The sequence below is a fragment of the Hyperolius riggenbachi genome, chromosome 1 (assembly GCF_040937935.1).
Source record: "Hyperolius riggenbachi isolate aHypRig1 chromosome 1, aHypRig1.pri, whole genome shotgun sequence".
Classification (NCBI taxonomy): domain Eukaryota; kingdom Metazoa; phylum Chordata; class Amphibia; order Anura; family Hyperoliidae; genus Hyperolius; species Hyperolius riggenbachi.
The window spans coordinates 519473428-519491645 of record NC_090646.1 but is presented as its reverse complement, the minus strand read 5'-3'; the positions used below and the strand labels follow the sequence as shown (position 1 = coordinate 519491645).

Here is an 18218-nt window from a genome sequence, read left to right as displayed (position 1 = left end):
GCGAATCGAACTTCCAGGAAAGTTCGCCTTCGCCGGCAAAGGCGAACCACCCGATGTTCGCCTGGAACCGTTCGCCGGCGAACTGTTCGGCCCATCTCTACTTATAGATGTTTTTTTCCCTGGCATAGTATGGCTGATCCTACCGCTTTAAGGAAACATTTTATTTTGACACACTGTATTTTCTGATTTCTCCACATAATATCCTCCTTTATTTAAGTATTTGTCATATATTTTTACAATGTTTTCAATCCTTTGTTGCAGCAGCATTACACCCTTTACCCATAAGTCAGAGGGAATTGGCAAAGGGGGGCTTTATGTTAATATTTTCAACAGATCAAGGTGTGAGCTTCTCATAAGTATACACAGTGTAAACAATAAATTATCACAGTTGCAAAAAAAAGTCCTGTACAAATGTGAAATAGAAAAAGGAACCAAAAAATGATGTGACAAAAATATAAAAATTATAAGTTAGTGCAGTCCTTGTTGCAAAACAAAACTAAAACACTTATCTTCCCACGTGATTCGCAATCCTGAAAATACTCAGCTGAGTCCAGCAATTGAAAGTCCAATATTGGAGTTTGCACCCACACTTGTGCTTTGTATCCGGTCCAATGCTTCCTTCAGTGTGTACCAAAAAACAGGTAAGAAAACAAAAGAAACATAGTGTAACCATGTTTAACAGTTTATATCACACCATCGTACACCAATATGTCCCAAGAAAGTAGACCAATGGAATCTGTTGACAAACACAATCAACAGCAGGCAACCAAGTATCACAGCCTCTCACCCTTTGGTATTGCTGTCCAAATCATAGACAACCCACAAATGTATTACAGCTGTTTTCACCATCACACAGAATCAACACTTCTCCTCCACATACAACGATGACCACTCACCCTTTGCTCTGCTGTCCAGATTATAAGACTGCTAACAGCACCTGATGTCTCTACCGTTCACATCCACCTTTCCAATCCTTACACGTTTTTTTCAATCTCCCTCTAAATGCTTTGGGAGGTTTCCTATCAAACTGAAGAGTTCACCATGGTATAAAAATCTTTTACTTAAAAGCCATAAAAAAGTAGCGCGCTCACATCAAGCATTTAAAAACAAGCAGGCTCCCAGTATGCTAAACGCTTCTGTACTGAGACTCCACCCTTTTATGTTAAATGTTGCTGAACAAACCGTTACCAGCATTCTGCAGTCACGTGACAAGTGCTGCTGGTAGAGAAGAGATTAACCTGACCAATGCAAGTTAAACTGCACTGAAGTAATACCTTGTGTGGCAAAATGCAAATGGAAATTACTTACTGGATGGCCTTCATATGTATTCATACTTGTGTTGCTCGATGCTCTGTACAGTGAATTGAACTACTTATGCATTTTTGCTTCCCATTATTGTCTGTTTTGTATTATATGCATCCCTACGAAAGGAAAACATTTTAAATTTTAATTTATAGTTCCTGGAAAAAACGGAAAGATATTACTTATAAGCAGATGTAATAAGTCAGGTTAATGTTACCACTGCAGCCTACTACAGCGAGGTCGAGTGTATCTGCAACTGGTGTAAGAACAACAAACTCGTCCTAAAACGCAGCAAAGTCTGTCAAATTGGTTGTGGACTTCAGAAAGCGCCCTCCCCCTCTAAATCTGGTCTCCATCGAAGGCACCGAAGTCACAAGAGTATCGATTGTCCGTTTTCTGGGCACTACCATAACCAATGACTTGAGATGGAGTGAAAATACCACTAAATGCCAAAAGAAGGCTCAGCAACGGCTGTTCTTCCTAAGACAACTAAGGAAGTTTGGTATGCTGCAGAAGCTGTTGTCAAGTTTCTACACTGCAACCATTGAGTCTATCCTTTGCTCCTCCATCATCATTTGGTGTGGTGGAGCCACCTCTAGCGACAAGTACAGACTACAAAGGGTCAGAAATGCTGCGGAAAAGATTATTGGTACACCCCTACCATCACTGGATCTCCTGCACGAATCCAGGATGAGAACCAGGGCAAACAGGATCACGAACGATCCTTACCACCCCGGCAGTCACTTCTTCAACCGCATGCGCTCAGGTCGCCGCTACAAATCTATTCCCGCCAAAACCTCCAGGCACAGGAACTCCTTTTTACCCCAAGCAGTGCTCCTTATAAACCCCAGCTGAACTCGAGCACAGCGCACAGCGGAACCCCCTAGGATGACTGTCACCTAGGCCTAAATAGCTTGTATAGGCTGTATAGTCTTATTATATGTCAGTTCATTGCATGTGTTTTTTGCACTACTATGGTCAATGCATTTCTCTTTTTATTTTCTCTTTTGCACTATGCACTTGCACTATACTATATGCTGATTGTGTACCACAAACAATTCTGGGTGTGGCAACCACCGCACTTGGCAAAATAAATATGATTCTGATGATTCTGAACTAACCTGCATCCCCACCGCCACCATACTAAGTATTGCACTTTACATGTTAATATGCCGGATATGTTCTATACATTTACAATAAATGTTCTTGTAGTGCCAAGCTGTCTTCATTTCTCCTACGATTCAGGCTAATATTCCTTGGAAGTTTTTGATCATCTAAAACGATCGCCCTTTGAGAAAAACTACAGAAGACAGCTGTGTATGGACATGCTGGAATTCATTAATTAAAGAGAATCTGTATTGTTAAAATCGCACAAAAGTAAACATACCAGTGCGTTAGGGGACATCTCCTATTACCCTCAATTTCGCCGCTCCCCGACGCATTAAAAGTAGTCAAAAACAGTTTTAAAAAGTTTGTTTATAAACAAACAAAATGCCCACCAAAACAGGAAGTAGGTTGATGTACAGTATGTCCACACATAGAAAATACATCCATACACAAACAGGCTGTATACAGCCTTCCTTTTGAATCTCAAGAGATCACTTGTGTGTTTACCTTCTGTCCCCCGGCAGCTCTCATCCACAGAATACTAGTGACAGGCTGTGAGGCTGATCGTTTCTTCCTGTCTGTAATTCCTCAGTATGTGTCAGTGAGCTCCTTTCACAGCCTAAATAACAGAGGAGGATTTTTATCCAGCTCTCTTTCACTGATAAGAGCAGAGACGCTGCTGGCCTATGTAAATAACACACACACTGAAGTGTGCATAGCGGGGCCTGGAGAGAGGTGTGCATAATAGTTCAGCACGGAAGAGTTGGCAGCCTTCCAGACACAGGGAGACAAGTCCGACAGGGGAAAGATACATTGATTTATTACAGAGACGGTGATAGTAGAAAGTGCTGCAGTAAGCCAGAGCACATTAGAATAGGTTTAAGAACTTGTAGGATGGTAGAAAACAGGATGAAATTTTTGTTACAGAGTCTCTTTAATGTAACATCTTCCCGCAGAGTCAGTCAATGTCAAGATTAATGTTACAAAGTAATCACGTGCTCTCTGATTAACTTCACTGCACAAACACACAGCACTGTTAAAAGAGATCCAACTCAGTGCATCATTTTAGTAGCTTTCTTGCCAAAAGGAAGTGTTGATACATGGGTCTTCGAGGCCTCCAAGATATCCTGGCCAGACTCAGGGCTGTGGAGTCGGAGTCTAAACAATTTGGGGTACCTGGAGTCGAAAGTTTCAATAAACTGAGGAGTCGGAGTCAGAGGATTTTTAAACCAAATCTATAGCCTTTGTAAAAATTAGACTAAGGAGTCAGAGAAGTTTTGGGTACATGGATTCGGAGTCGGTGTGTAACGATCGGTGAAGCACAGAGAGGATCTGATTACCAGTGATCTGCAGTATCACTGGGAATACAGATGTATACCAGATTATAAGTGATCTGCAGTATCACCGATAATCCGATATACTAGCTAACCTCTGTTCACCTGAGTAGAGTGTAGTGTTTGGTGTAACAGTAACACTTTAGAGAACTAGGCCTCAGTGCAGCAAGGAGTACTGCACAGATTCCTTCCGCAGACCTGAGCTCTCCAAGACGGGAGGAGTCAGACTGACAGTAGGAAGGAAGGTCTGAAAGTGACACTCAGGAGGAGGTGTCACTGACAGGACGGGGAACCGCCTCCAATAGTAAGGTCGGTTCTCGAGGTCGGACAAGCCAGGTAGTACACACAACGGACAGATACAGTACAAGATCAGAAGACAAAGGCGGAGTCTAAGTACAGGCAGGGTTCGGCAACGGGGTATCAGATATATCGAGGTACAGAATCAGGAGGCAGAAGCGGAGTCTAGGAACGAGCCGGGGTTCGGCAACAGAGTATCAGAAGTATCGAGGTACAAGATCAGAGTTCAAGGGGATAGTCAAGGCAGGCAAAGGTCATAACAGATAATCACAATCAAACTAGTACTTTAGCTATCAACAGAATCTAGCTAAGTGTAGGATTACAGCTCCAGCTGGTCCCGGCACACTTGCGGATCTGACTACGGATCTGGGTGCTCCCACGTATGTGATCGCAACGCCAGACAAAGAGCAAGTGAACAGCCAACAATATATATACACAAGGACCTTTCCAGGACCTCCCTAATTGCTGGACCAATGAGAGTTGTGGAAAATGTCAGCTGACCCTCCTGGTCAGCTGACTCACTTCTGGCTGTTATTTAAACTCAGCCTCTGTGCGCGCGCGCGCGTCACTCTGAATCTTGGTGGACTATCAGTCCCAGCCACACCAGTACTGTCTTGCAATGTATCTTGTGAACCGCTTGCAGGGGCCGCTTTCCAATGCGGATTCCGCCGTTCCCAATGCGGATTCCGCCGTTCCCAATGCGGATTCCGCCGTTCTGCCTAAGCGGCATGCGGCGGTTTTTCCGCGTTGTGACGCCCTGCTGGACGCGGAAACAGCCGCCTCACTTTGAGAGACGGCGGCTTTTCCGCGTTTCCTCACACGGCGGTTTCATAAACTGAGGAGTTGGAGTCAGATGATTTTTGTACCAACTCTACAACCTTGGCCAGACCTACTCAAGAGGGATCAAATCCAGGGCCAGTGCTTCCATAGAGGCAAAGGGGGAAATTGCCCCAGAGCCTGTGGGGTCCCCCAAAAGTGTCTCCCCTCTCCTCTCCAGCTATGGTGACCCTATTCATGCCTGCTGGGAATAAGGAAGACAAGTCCAGAGCATACTCCTGACTGGATTATGTAAGACTCTGCCATGTGTACACTCTGCATTTGTAAGGAGGAGGGGAATAATGGGGACCCCAACAGTGCTTTTGGGGAAATATGATGGACACTTAATGGTATTGTGACTGGGGAATGGGGTCTGGCTGCCAGCTCAGGGGCCCTGCTTGGTTAATTTGCTGCGGGGGTGCTGCTAGGATGGCCCAGCCCTGATAAAATCAATTGGGGTCTTCTAACCAGCTACTTACAGAATATGGCATTGGGAATGATTTTCTGTGCTCCACTGGAATGGACAAGCCTATTTGGCCAATCCAAACATAAATGGTCATGGATCCTTTGTAAAACATCATTATTAATTGCAGTTAATAAGCATGGTAGGAAACACAAATCAGACACCCACTGCACTTTTGTTGATGATATTTTGATCAATTTACTACAACAAATAAAATAGAATCAATCACCAAAGATTAAAAAAAATAGAGTGTGTTTTACATTCGTACTAATATACAAAGAAAATATGCCAGAAATTGTGGAGGACTGGAACATAATGCAAGCAGCAGGCCTGCTACACGTGAAAGTCTACCTTCCATAATCCAGTAGTTTGATAGAAGAAATGTGGGTGATGTGATGGACTCATCATATAGAGTAAGTGTCAAGGACAGCTTAAACCACAGCAAAAACCTAGTTCAAAATATTTTTCATACAGATATACTGTATATGTGCCTATACACGTCACCCAGAATAGGGTTTGCAGAATGTCTATAGGATGAGGCGATCCTCTCCTCCTTCTTGAATCATCTGCTCGGTTGACACTTGGATCTGTTGTTTCAGGAAACACATTTTCTTGCATTCCATGAGTTTCTCAAAGTCGTTCCACATCTTTACTTGCTTCATGTTTGGTCCGTGACTTTCTCTCACCAGCTTCTGTTTCTCTCTTAATTTCTGGTAAAAAGTAAACACAGCAAAATATAAGCTAACTCATACATAGCTGTTCTCCATCATGCAAAGAATAAAAGGTTACTTTTAAGGAGTTATGGCAATCCAGCCAAATGTGAAAAATGTTGAAGTGTTCCTCTAAATTAAACATAACAAATGTCATAACCATTCAATCTATTTCAGTTTTTAAGCAACAGCATCCCATGCCCATTATTGGTTACAATGACTTGGCATCATCAGCATATTCCTCATACCAACACTTGGTTTGCATCATTGTCTGTTTTAGTAATTATTTTTATAGTTTCGATAGGAAAAGAAAGCGAAAGGAACAAAGCATGATAACTAAGGATTAGCCAAGAATGGCATCTTTCCTTGTTTGTAGAAAAGGGTAAAAAGGCTACTTCGATATCATAGCTCCTCTCAGACCACCCATGCATGCCTAGCACTCATCACTCAGTCACAAGCAGGAGAAGGGTAGAAGGCTAGGGGGGTAAAATTCATTTGTAAAGGTAGCAAAGGTGCCAAGAATGAGATTAGAAAAGAAATAAAATAGTTTCAGCTCTTCTGATATGTTTTAAAAGATCAGCAGCAGTCAAAGCGCAATGTGAGAAAATAAAAAAAAAGAGGAGGGAGTATCATTCTAGCTACTGTCCTGTCCATTTATCTCAGAGTTTGGTACATTTCTCTATCCAAGCTACTGGCCTTTTTGTTTCCATGTAGGATTAGTCCAACAACTATTTCTTCCTTTACTGCGTAGTTCATAGTAGCTACTCATAAATAAAAGACAGGGGCATTTTGCTCAACTAGAAGTTGCTAGCACCCCTCTTTTCACAAGGGTGCATAGAGGGAGGGGCAAGACCACCACATATGTCTATAGTTAGCCAACTCATATCCACATCTCTAACAGTTTCCAATGCTTTGATATATTTGAGGCCAGGAATCTACATTTATTATTATTATTCCAAGAATACATCTCGATGTAGCTGTTATAATTTAAATAGGCCTCAGTTATTTGGACTGAGTTAGTCAAAAAGGCTTGGGGTGCAGACCTGCCCTTTAAGGGGATTTTCTCTTAGAGAGAAAATCTACAGTTCTGTCAGCAGAACTGTACATACCAAGAAGCTGTTCTGTGGGCAAGGCCACAGGTCTCACTGACCTCAACATGGAGACCACAAAAACAGTAAACAAAGCCATGTTTAGTCAACATGGAAATTCTTGGTATCTAGGGCAAAATATCTTATAGAATATTAATCGAGTAGGCGTGTGTCCTGACATCACAAGGGATCTGAACCAATCATAGATGGCTCAGATGAGGTCACATTTAACTCTTTCTGAGTCATATAAAACCCACAGCCGGAGTATGGAGTAGCACTTTCTGTCTTGCTACCTGTAGCTGCTGGCTTAAACCTTTATATAATCCATTTATGTTCTGATATGATGTATGCTGTACATAGGTAGTCTAGATGATGTAACTTAGTATAGAAAGAAGATAACCTGACTAACATTCAGGAGGAAGGTTAGTCAAAAGCTTGTAACGCAAATGGACTTAAAGAACGATTGCTTCGCTAAGATGTACCGACATGTAGAGATGAATATCTGTATATCTGTGTACTTAATAAACTCCATCAAACTTTGAAGACGCCTAAGAAAGTCTATCTCCTGCTGATGAGTTTGCTGGTGCCGGAGCAAAAGGTGAATTATAACAGTAGCTTTGTTTGTTTGTTTGTTTCTTATTGCTAGTCTGATTCAAACTCTGATATAGCTCTGATAGTTTATCCTCTGTTATAAATATTGCTTTGTACACCGTAAGACCTCCCCTGACTAGACTAGAAAGTTTATTCAGTTTTCTAATAAAAATGACTAAATTGGTATTCTCCAAACACATTGCCAAAGACAGGTAATTTTTACTGCTGTTGAATAATCTGAGAAAGTATTACCGTATATTAGGGTCCACCTTATTTTACTTGAACTAGTTTCAGTCAACACCAGGTAAAAAGCTGGGGTTTAGTGCAAGTGTAGACAATGGGCTTGCGCTGCCTCCCGAAGATGAGCTATTAACCCTCCTGGCGGTTTAATGTTTTCCGCCAGGAGGCAGCGCAGCAGTTTTTTTTTTTTTAAATCATGTAGTGAGCCGAAGGCTCGCTACATGATAGCTGCTGCTCAGCGGCATCCCCCCGCCCGCTTCGATCGCCTTCGGCGACCTCCGATCAGGAAATCCCGTTCAAAGAACGGGATTTCCTGGAGGGCTTCCCACGTCGCCATGGTGACGGGGCGGGATGACGTCTCTGGGAGTCCCGATCCACCCCTCAGCGCTGCCTGGCACTAATTGGCCAGGCAGCGCACGGGGTCTGGGGGGGCGGCGCGGCGGAGCGTATAGTGGCGATCGAGCGCGGGCCGGCGGCGATTGGTGTGTGCTGATGCAGCTAGCAGAGTGCTAGCTGCATTCAGCAAAAAAAAAATTAAACAAATCGGCCCAGCAGGGCCTGAGAAAACCTCCGGGGTTACCGCCAGGAAGGTTAAACATTTTTGCTAGAGTAAGCAAGCTTGATGGTGGGTGCTTTGGTCTACTAAAGATTTAGTATGGGTATGCAAAGGTAATATGACCTCAGTATCTATCTTTAGTGGAACCCAAAGTTTGGCATTGCTTGTTATTCTCTAATCCAGGACTCTTATGCATTGGGTGCTTTGATAGTATTTAACAACGTCAGGAGCTTTTAAATGCCCTGCTTGTTTACGGTTTATTGATTTTACGTAAATAAGTATACAAGATATTCTGTAATTGATTGTCAATAAATAGAACGTTCATCTTCAGCTGCTGTTTAGGAAACCTGCAGAGAACTATGGCAATGGCAAAAGGCTTGTTGTAAAACATACCCAGATATTTTCAATCTCTTTTTGTTTGTTTATTTGGTCCCCGAGTCTTCATAATACAGGAAGCAAAACTTTGCATCCCACATACAAAGCTGCCGGTATTCTGAGTATACCAGATTTGGAGTGATCATTCCTATATCAGGTGAAGGCTCTGAAAGCTAAGCAAGACAGCTTATCTAATGAAAAAAGTAGAGCTACTGAGTGGTGACCGATGTAAAAGCCAGAGTAATTACAAAATGTTAAAACACCTGAACTACAGGGGTTGGACAAAATAATGGAAACCCCTTGAAAATCAACAAAATATATTTTAATATGGTGTAGGTCCATATAACAGCCTCAATTCTCCAAGGTATTGATTCATACAAATTGTGAATTGTTTCCAAAGGAATTTTAGCTCATTCTTCAGTTAAAACACCCTCCAGTTCTTTCAGAGACAATGGCGTCGGAAATAGACTTCTTACTTGAATCTCTAATAAGGACCATAAATGCTCAATAATGTTGAGGTCTGGGGATTGTGGTGGCCAGATGAGATGCTCAACTTCATTAGAATGTTCCTCGTGCCATTCTTTAACAATTCTAGCTGTATGGATTGTGGCTGTTAGGCTTGGTGGTGTATTCTCCACAGTCAGCATGCAACGCATGAGCTGGCGTGGAGGAGGTACACACACTAGCACCAGGAAACAGGCTATCCCTAGTATAGTGGAGGGGAGGACTGACTCCAATAGGAGATTGTGGCGCACAGAGCCGGTGCAGATCTGACAGCCACAAACAATGCTTTCGTTATAACGTCTCAGCGCAAAGTAGCGCTGAGCGCACAAACCAGAACTGAGGAGATCAGGACAGGTAGACAGAATGAACGCTTGCTAGCTAGCGGCTACTTAGCGACAGCAAGCGTCCAAAACCAGACAGACTGGAAATGAGGCAGCCAATGCGATGCGGCGATGGCGTGCCTCACAAAGACAGGACAGGATAGTCAGAAAAGAGCAGGATTAAGATAGATGAACGTAACACAGATAAATATACAATAAGTATGTTTTCCTAGCGTATTACAATTACAGCTATCAATGAAACTATTTGTAACGTCTGACTAACATATGTATATATCGGCAATGAACCGATATATGACATAAGCAGGAACGCTGACTAGGAATGGAGTAACACAGGGAACAGGACTCAGAAGGATTCGCTATCTCTTCGCAGAGATGAACGCAATCCACAAACGGCAACAGAACAGGACTCAGAAGGATTCGTTATCTCTTCGCAGAGATGAACGCAATCCACAAACAGTAACAGAACAGGATTCAGAAGGATTCGTTATCTCTTCGCAGAGATGAACGCAATCCACAAACAGAACCAGGAGCAGGGCAACTACCCCAGCACGGGTGGTCACGGTACGCGCAACCTACCAAAACGTGCTGGAAAGCTGACTAACTGCACACAGGATATAAACAGTTCGTGTACGTATACATCAGCGACACTGATGTATCAACGTAACACAAATACAAGGAAAACAATAAACGTGCTGGTATGCATATATATTGGCAATGAACCAATATATGATGCAAAGACCAGCAAAGTATCTTTATAACAAGAAACACGATCGGGGGCTAAAGCGACAGCAAGGCAGGCTTACGCTGAAGCTATGAAAACCCAAGGAAACCCTGCAGGAAGCAGATCTTTATACTGAGGTCATCCAATGGGAGCAGACATGCAGATTCCCACACAGGTGAATGATAATCAGTCACAAGCTGACAGCAGGGAAAGACAGACAAAGCTATGCAGCTTGCATGGAAAGACATCAGAACTGCCTGAGCTGCAGCACTACTACTTCCAGCAACACCTGCTGCAGCAGCGATCATTACAGTGGCATTATCATCTTGAAAGATGGCATTCCCCTCCGGAAACAGTTCTTGAACCATAGGATGAACTTGGTTGCCCAAAATTCCTAAATAGCCTCGGCTGTTAATTCTTCCATGAAGGGAATTCATTGGCCCGGCGGATTTCCAAGAAATAGCACCCTAGATCATCACAGAACCCCCGCCATGTTTTACGGTTGTGAGAAGGCAGTCTGGATGAAATGCTTCTTTAGGCTGTCTCCAAACTTACACTCGTATGGAGGTCGGAAATAAGGTTAACGATGATTCATCAGAGAAAATCACATTTTTCCACTGCTCGAGGGACCAATTCTGGTGGTTTCTACACCACTCTAAACACTTTGAAACATTTGTCTTTGAGAGCAGAGGTTTTCGAATTGCAGTTCTTCCGAGGAATCCAGATTTGTGCAGCTCCGGACGAAAAGTTTTTGTGGAAACTGGGTAAGAAAGGTGTTCATTCAGCTCTGCAGTGATTTTAGGAGCCGTGGTATTGCGAGTTTTTCTAACAATTCGATTTAGAGTTCGACGGTCTCTCTCAGACAACTTCGACTTTCGTCCACAACTGTGCTTTGCTGAGGACGTTTTTCCTTCTCTTTCAAAGGCAGTCATTACTTTTGAGACAGTACCTCTTCAAATGCCAAGCATTTGGGCAGTTTATGTTACAGTAGCACCTGCCATATAAGCACCAACAATTTGGCCTCTTTGAAAGTCTGAGAGATCTGCCATTTCTATAAATGATAACTAACTTTGGTTTAAATATCTGTAAAAAACAATTTTAATTAAACATATCAAATAACAAAAATAATAAACCCCAAAAAATTAACATATGTCTGTAATGAATAGCGGAGATGCCGCCGCGTGGTCTGGCGGCGCGGCGGCTGTCTCCGCGTTCTGACCGGCGGTTTCCGCACAGCAGCGTGTGTCTGGTTTTCCTGGGCCTTCTGGTGCACACGGATGGAGGGCTGCGCGCGTGCGCGCTAGAAAACAGGACCTTTGTGCCAGCAGGGGAGGTATCAGCTGATCAGGACAATCAGCTGATCCCAGCGGAACTCCTGATTGGCTGAGTGGCTGGGGGCGGCGCTGCGGAGCGCTGTAGTATATATGGATATTGCTTGTCAGTTGCTGGTTGTCTGCCGTTGCGAATACTTACGTGTGAGCACTCAGACCTTAGTCAGATCCTACAGTGTGTTAGAACCAGGTGGACCTGGGAATTCACACTTAGCCAGATTACGCTATTGTTATACACTGTGTTATACTTTAGACCAGTTCCAGGGTGTTGAGACCAAGGACCTCACACCCAAGTTTAGGATTACTGTGTCATTGCTGTGTTATATCTTAGACCAGTTCCAGGGTGTTGAGACCAAGGACCTCACACCCAAGCTTAGGATTACTGTGTCATTGCTGTCTTATACCTTAGACCAGTTCAGGGTGTTGAGACCAAGGACCTCACACCAAGCTTAGGATACTGTGTTATTTTTTAGACTAGTTCCCGGGTGTCGAGACCAAGGACCTCACACCTCAGACTAGGATTGTGCATTATATCTGTTATGACCATTTGCTCTGTCGACCTCTCTCTTGCTATCTGATTCGGTACCTCTGCCTAACTGCCTACCAGTTGCCAACCTTGCCTGTACCTGATTACCGAATCAGCCTTCTGTCTTTGTACCTTATCTGCTCGTGTGTTGCCGACCTGGCCTGCCCGACCCTTCTGACTGTCACTCATCCCTTGAGTGTTCAGTCTGTCTGTACTACCCGTGACACTATTCCACCAAGTGTCAGTTAGCTGCAAGGACCTCCTGCTCCTCAGAGAGTCCTTTCTGCAGTACAGCCAGGGGCCTCTATCCCATAGGAGTCCTCTGGCTGCAGTACAGTTTGATCCCCAGTTTACCAGGGAATCACTGGCTGCCAGATTATCTCTATCTCCTCTCTTAGGAGATAGTTCCTGCACAGCCAAGGGCCACCTGCTCCTCAGGTGGTCTCTGGCCGTAGTTATCTGTGTCTCCCGCCCCACGGGAGATAGCCTACAGTTGCACCAAACACTTACACTCTATTAGGTGTCCAGAGGTTAGTCATACTTATATTATTGGTGATTCTGCAGATCATCCATGATCAGGTATACATCTGTATTGTTGATGATTCTGCAGATCATCAATAATCAGATTCTCTCTGTGTGCTGACACCAATCGTTACAATGTCAAGTTTTGATTACTTAAAACATGTTCAAAGATTATGATGCCAAGATGTTAAGTGTTTCCATTATTTTTTCCAACCCCTGTATATAGAGATGATTTAATTAAGATCACTTTTCTTTCCTTTGGACAGTGAAGTTATGCTTTAATTTCTAGAATTGTAATGCTGTACAAAAGGAAGTAAGTAAAGCCAGAAGTAAATAATCATTAATCTTCCTAGCATCAAAATTCATATACAGTACATTTTTAGCTTCCTACCAGCTCCTTGTTAGAAAAAAAGGCTGAAACAGACCATAAGGCTTGTGCTTTGTGAAAGCCACTGAGGAGTTCAAAATCCATGCTGAGGACACATACCTTCACAGAAATAGAAACAAAGCACAGAGAGAAATAGAATTGGAACATATTTTACATAAATTTCTATTTCCTAACACTCTGACTCCATTGCTAACCCAAAATAGAGCTGTTAGCGGATTCTGATGCCGGCGGTCTTTACTAAAAACAAGGATCTCCAAAGTTCTCATTAGATCTCACTATGGCTAAAGAGATTGTTCCACACATAACCATTTCAGAAGGGGGATGAAAAAAGTGATAAACTTTGCTCTCTGAATAATCTCCTGGCAGAGCTGGCCACTAAAAATAGCAATGCAAATCAAGAGGATAGAAAGGGCCAAACAAGCAAAGAGTAAGTCAGCACAAGGTCACAGCCCAGTTCAAAGAACATTTCACTTCAGTTTTGTGAAAAGGGGCTCAAAACTTTTTTATTGGTCGGGGGGGGGGGGGGGGGGGGAGTTTTTGCTAGGAGGAGTTTATCCCAAACTTACTGTTCTTGGCTGTGCCTTTAATAGGAAAGTTGAAATGTCAGGATTTCTAAGTTTTCCCCACTCTACCAAAAATGTAGTTTCTCAATGTCCTGTCTGCATAAAAAGTGTTAGAACTGCTCACAAATAAGGACAGGACAGCGATGAAAATCCAAAAAGGTTGTAATGCCTTACTACATTATCCAAAGCTGAAATATTAGTTCTGGGAATAGGCTTTAAGCCATCCTGAGCAAGTACAGAAGTAGATTCTTGGTCATCCAATCAGTACAATATTGCACATAACACACGTGGGGTCCTTGGCAGTAAAGTACCCTTTAGGTCTATAAGTGATAAAAGGAGTCCGAGTTATAAAGAGGTGCAAAAGTTCAGAGTTCCAGAGGATTTATAACTACTACAGATCAAGGGCCATGAACTCTTATATGCCATAAAGAGAAGCTGAATTTGAGGCCTTTTGCACACTTGCAGACTGCATTGCACCGTGGTATGCTTCCTCAGCACAAGGGCCATGCAAGTCTATGGAGACTTGAACAGCTAGCGCAATGTGAACAGTGCGCCAGAAGTATCAAAATCACTGCAATTCTGATGCAAAGTCTGCAGCGAGTTATCGCATGATCCGTGCCTACCGAACGGCTTATGCAGTGATGCAAGTCAATGGGTGACGCAGTAAGTGTGAACGACGGGAGAGGTGTGCATGCTTGGACCGACGGGTATCCCAGTGATGTACTTCCTGTCCTGCAGGGATAATGTCACTAGTCAGGGGGTGCGCCAAAGAATATGACCCTGTTGCAGGGTCATATGAAGCCTAATTTCTGTGGTTCAATGCACGCACCGCATTGCACACTCCAAGTGTAAAATCAGCCTCCCCTATCTGAATACAGCTCATGGTCAATGGCATAGGACAGGGAATGCAGAGGTTGCAACCACACCAGGGTGTCTGGACTTGAGGGGCCCACAGTCCAGGGGCCAACACCGGGCCCTCCTTCAGTTCCTACGTTAGCTCTATACTGGTGCTGTAGTGGTAATGATCACCTCTATATGTGATTTCAATAGTGGTAATAAGTAACATACCATTCCCTTTCCTCTGCTTACACCTCTAAAATACTGTGGCTGTCCCAGAAAAAACAGATTTGTTGGTCTGTATCGTGCAATCATAAATGCAGTGCTGAGGGGGCAGTATAAAATTTGATCTGGGGTCCATGGCTCTGTAACAATTTAACACTGAGCGGTGGAGTTGACAAGTAGCATTGTAAAGTTGTTAATAACAAAGGTATTTGCGAGGACACTGTAACAGTTTCTGTGATGTCAGTGCTGGAAGATAGCAGGACATGACAGGTTTATTTAAACTTAGCAGACAAGATTTCAATTCAGATGCTGCAGGGACCTGCCTTCCACTCACAGGATTACACCCCAGTCAGGAAGACAGGTGCGACTTATAATTGGGCTGATGAAAAAGGTGGTTTGTGTGCACAACATCTCCATGGAGAGTGACTTTCCATTATTTATACAAATTGCAAGCAAGTAATCTCACATTACAGTTGATGAATCATTGTAGGAACCTCTGCTGACGTCACTCCCCTGTGCCTCTACCCAAAAAGCCTTCACAATGCCTGTTTCTCACAGTCCGCGCACTGAGCTGGAGGGACAAGCAATCATATGGCTTTGGAAATAGAAAAAAAAGCGGTTTTAACCAACAGAGGGCATGGGAAACAGACTTTATCTACAGAGTACACCAAGTACTGCCTGCTGGAGCACTGGAGAGTTATGATAAAGACCCAGCTACTATAAATAGAGATAGAAAAATAGACTCCTGCACACTGTATTCATTTTATATGATTTGTCTTAGGTCGCACACACAGTGGATATGCTCCATTCTGCATGACATAAAACCTTCCTCACCAATATGTTTTCAGAGTGATGTATATAGATGTGCTTTTTATATTTAGTCGTGAATCTTTGTGACCACAGTTTAATGTACCAGCATGCTGCACATATTTAACAATTTATCTGTCACAGGAACGTTGCAAATCAACAGAAAACACATTTATCAGGATTGTAACAGCAGCAGAATGATGTTATTTGTCATGATGAAAAAATGTCGTAAATGATTAAATCTCATAAAGGCTCTTGGAGGGAAATCTGTGGGCGAGTTAAAGGGCTCTTCCATGTTCCCTTATTAGTCTATCATTGAAGCTAATCCTGATCTCAGACCTGAAAATATATGTTTTATGATCTTATCTACTGCATTTCTTTCAGCACAGGATTCCATCAAAGCCCATCTTCAAACACAGATCTAAATGTGCCATCAGATAGCTTAATTCTGGGCACAGTGGTTTGCTCTGTGTCAGGGAGAGCTACAACAGATAAAATCCTATCTTAAAACAGTGGTCACATGATCTGAAGTAGATACATAAAAGTGGACCTGAACTCTTGCACAGGACAAAAGGAAAACAGAGAGAAATGCACCCTGTATGTGTTTAGAGCATTTAGCCTACTTCCCCCTCACCTGTGTGTAATCACAGTTGTAATTTGATCTCTCTCCTGTGCCACCGTACTGCCACGGCAGATAAGCAGATAAGCTCATTTGAAAGCACACAATGGTAACAATGCGTCTGCTTCCATGAAAGCAGGAAGGAGAAACACTGGAGATTTATATTAGGATTTGTATCAACTGTAACAAAGACATTTTCTCTGTAAAGGTTATTATGCAGTTGAGTATCTTTTAGAGCAGAGGAAATTCTGAGTCCAGGTCAGCTTTAATAGCAGAGGACTGAAAGAGGCAGGGACTGAACTCTCTGAGAAGCTAACAGCTCTCCAAGTCCGTACTGTAATAAGTGTATGGTAAAAGGACTACTAACGAAGCAGTGGATTTATTTGACACGGGCAGATTAACGAGATTTGACATATAGAAAAAAAGCTCTGTCACAGAGTGCCTGCACTGTACTAGGAAAAGTTTTGTCCCAAGACTAGAGATGGCCTGAACGGTTCGCACGCAAATTTATTCATGCCAACTTCGGTGGTTCGCATTCGCGGTGAACCACGAACTATATGCGAGTTTGACTCACCCCCTATACTACATCATTAGGGTCAACTTTGACCCTCTACATCACAGTCAGCAGGCACAGGGTAGCCAATCAGGCTACACTCCCTCCTGGAGCCCCCCCCCCCCCCGTCTTATATAACGCAGGCAGCGTCAGCCATTTCACTCACTCGTGTGGCTGCAGTAATTAGAGAAGGGAGAGAACCTGCTGAAATAGGGAAAGCTTAGTTAGGCTCTTGTGTTAGGCTTGTTAGGTTGCTCTTTCTAACTGATCTTAGTGCTAAAAAGCACTCGTCATCCTCAACAGCTCTTTTGAGAGCTAATGTTGTTCTTGTGATCTATTTTTTTGTGTGTGTGTGTGTCACAGACACTTGTGTTGCATATACAGCCCTGTCAGTCAGTCACAGCTGCTGGTGGGACCTTGGCCCCTTAGTAATGCCTACTGTGCCACAACCAGGCCCAGCACATTCAGTGGCTACCTGTGTGTGTGACAGCTGCACATTTGTAATACCAATCACTGCATACCCACCTGTTCAGTGCACCTACCTACCTACGTGACCGCAAGCAGTGTTATATACCAGTCACTGCACCTGTTGACGGTACCTGTGTGTGTGTGACAGCTGCACATTTGTAATACCAATCACTGCATACCCATCTGTTCAGTGCACCTACCTACGCGAGCGTATGCAGTGTCAGTGCACCTGTTGATGGTACCTGTGTGTGTGACAGCTGCACATTTGTAATACCAATCACTGCATACCCATCTGTTCAGTGCACCTACCTACCTACCTACTTGAGCGCACGCAGTGTCACTGCACCTGTTGACGGTACCTGTGTGTGACAGCTGCACATTTGTAATACCGATCACTGCATACCTATCTGTTCAGAGCACCTATCTACGTGACCGCAAGCAGGGTTATATACCAGTCACTGCACCTGTTATCTGTACCTGTGTGTGTGACAGCTGCAAATTTGTAATACTAGTCATTGCATAATTGTTCACAGTACCTGTGTGACCGCACGCTGTGTAATATACCAGTCCGTGCATACCTGTTAACTGCACCTGTGTGACAGCCCCCCCCCCCCCCGATATGGACAAAACAACAGGCAGATGCAGAGCCAGAGGCAGGCCACAGGTCTGTTCGAGGTTGTCTGATGTGATTTTGTGCAGCCCTGGCCCAAAGTATAGTGCTCAGAAGAAGGCACGTCCCACCAACTCCCAACATTGTCAGGATCTGGTTGACTATTTAACACAGAACACCTAATCTTCCGCAGCCACCAGCACTACTACAAGCACCACATCCGCTGCATTTGACACTTCGCAGGAGTTATTTGATGGGGAATTAACTGATTCACAGACATTATTGTTACAACAAGATGAAGGCGCTAAGCAAGTTACACCACCT

At 43.6% G+C, this 18218-nt stretch overlaps 1 protein-coding gene across 3 annotated transcripts in view; it reads right to left on the bottom strand.

The window, feature by feature from the left end:
* Nucleotides 1-5707: 5707 nt before the first annotated feature.
* IFT81 (intraflagellar transport 81) overlaps nt 5708-18218 on the bottom strand; it is a 191389-nt gene continuing 178878 nt past the window's right edge. Inside the window, exons 19-20 of one of the 3 annotated variants that reach the window (XM_068245244.1) lie at nt 13216-13311; nt 5708-6029 (exon numbers count right to left, since the gene is read on the bottom strand). In XM_068245244.1, the coding sequence (XP_068101345.1) occupies nt 5847-6029; nt 13216-13311 (279 nt within the window). In that variant the 3' untranslated portion in view covers nt 5708-5846. The remainder of the gene's footprint in view (nt 6030-13215; nt 13312-18218) is intronic. The other 2 variants (XM_068245265.1, XM_068245251.1) reach the window with 2 other exon arrangements.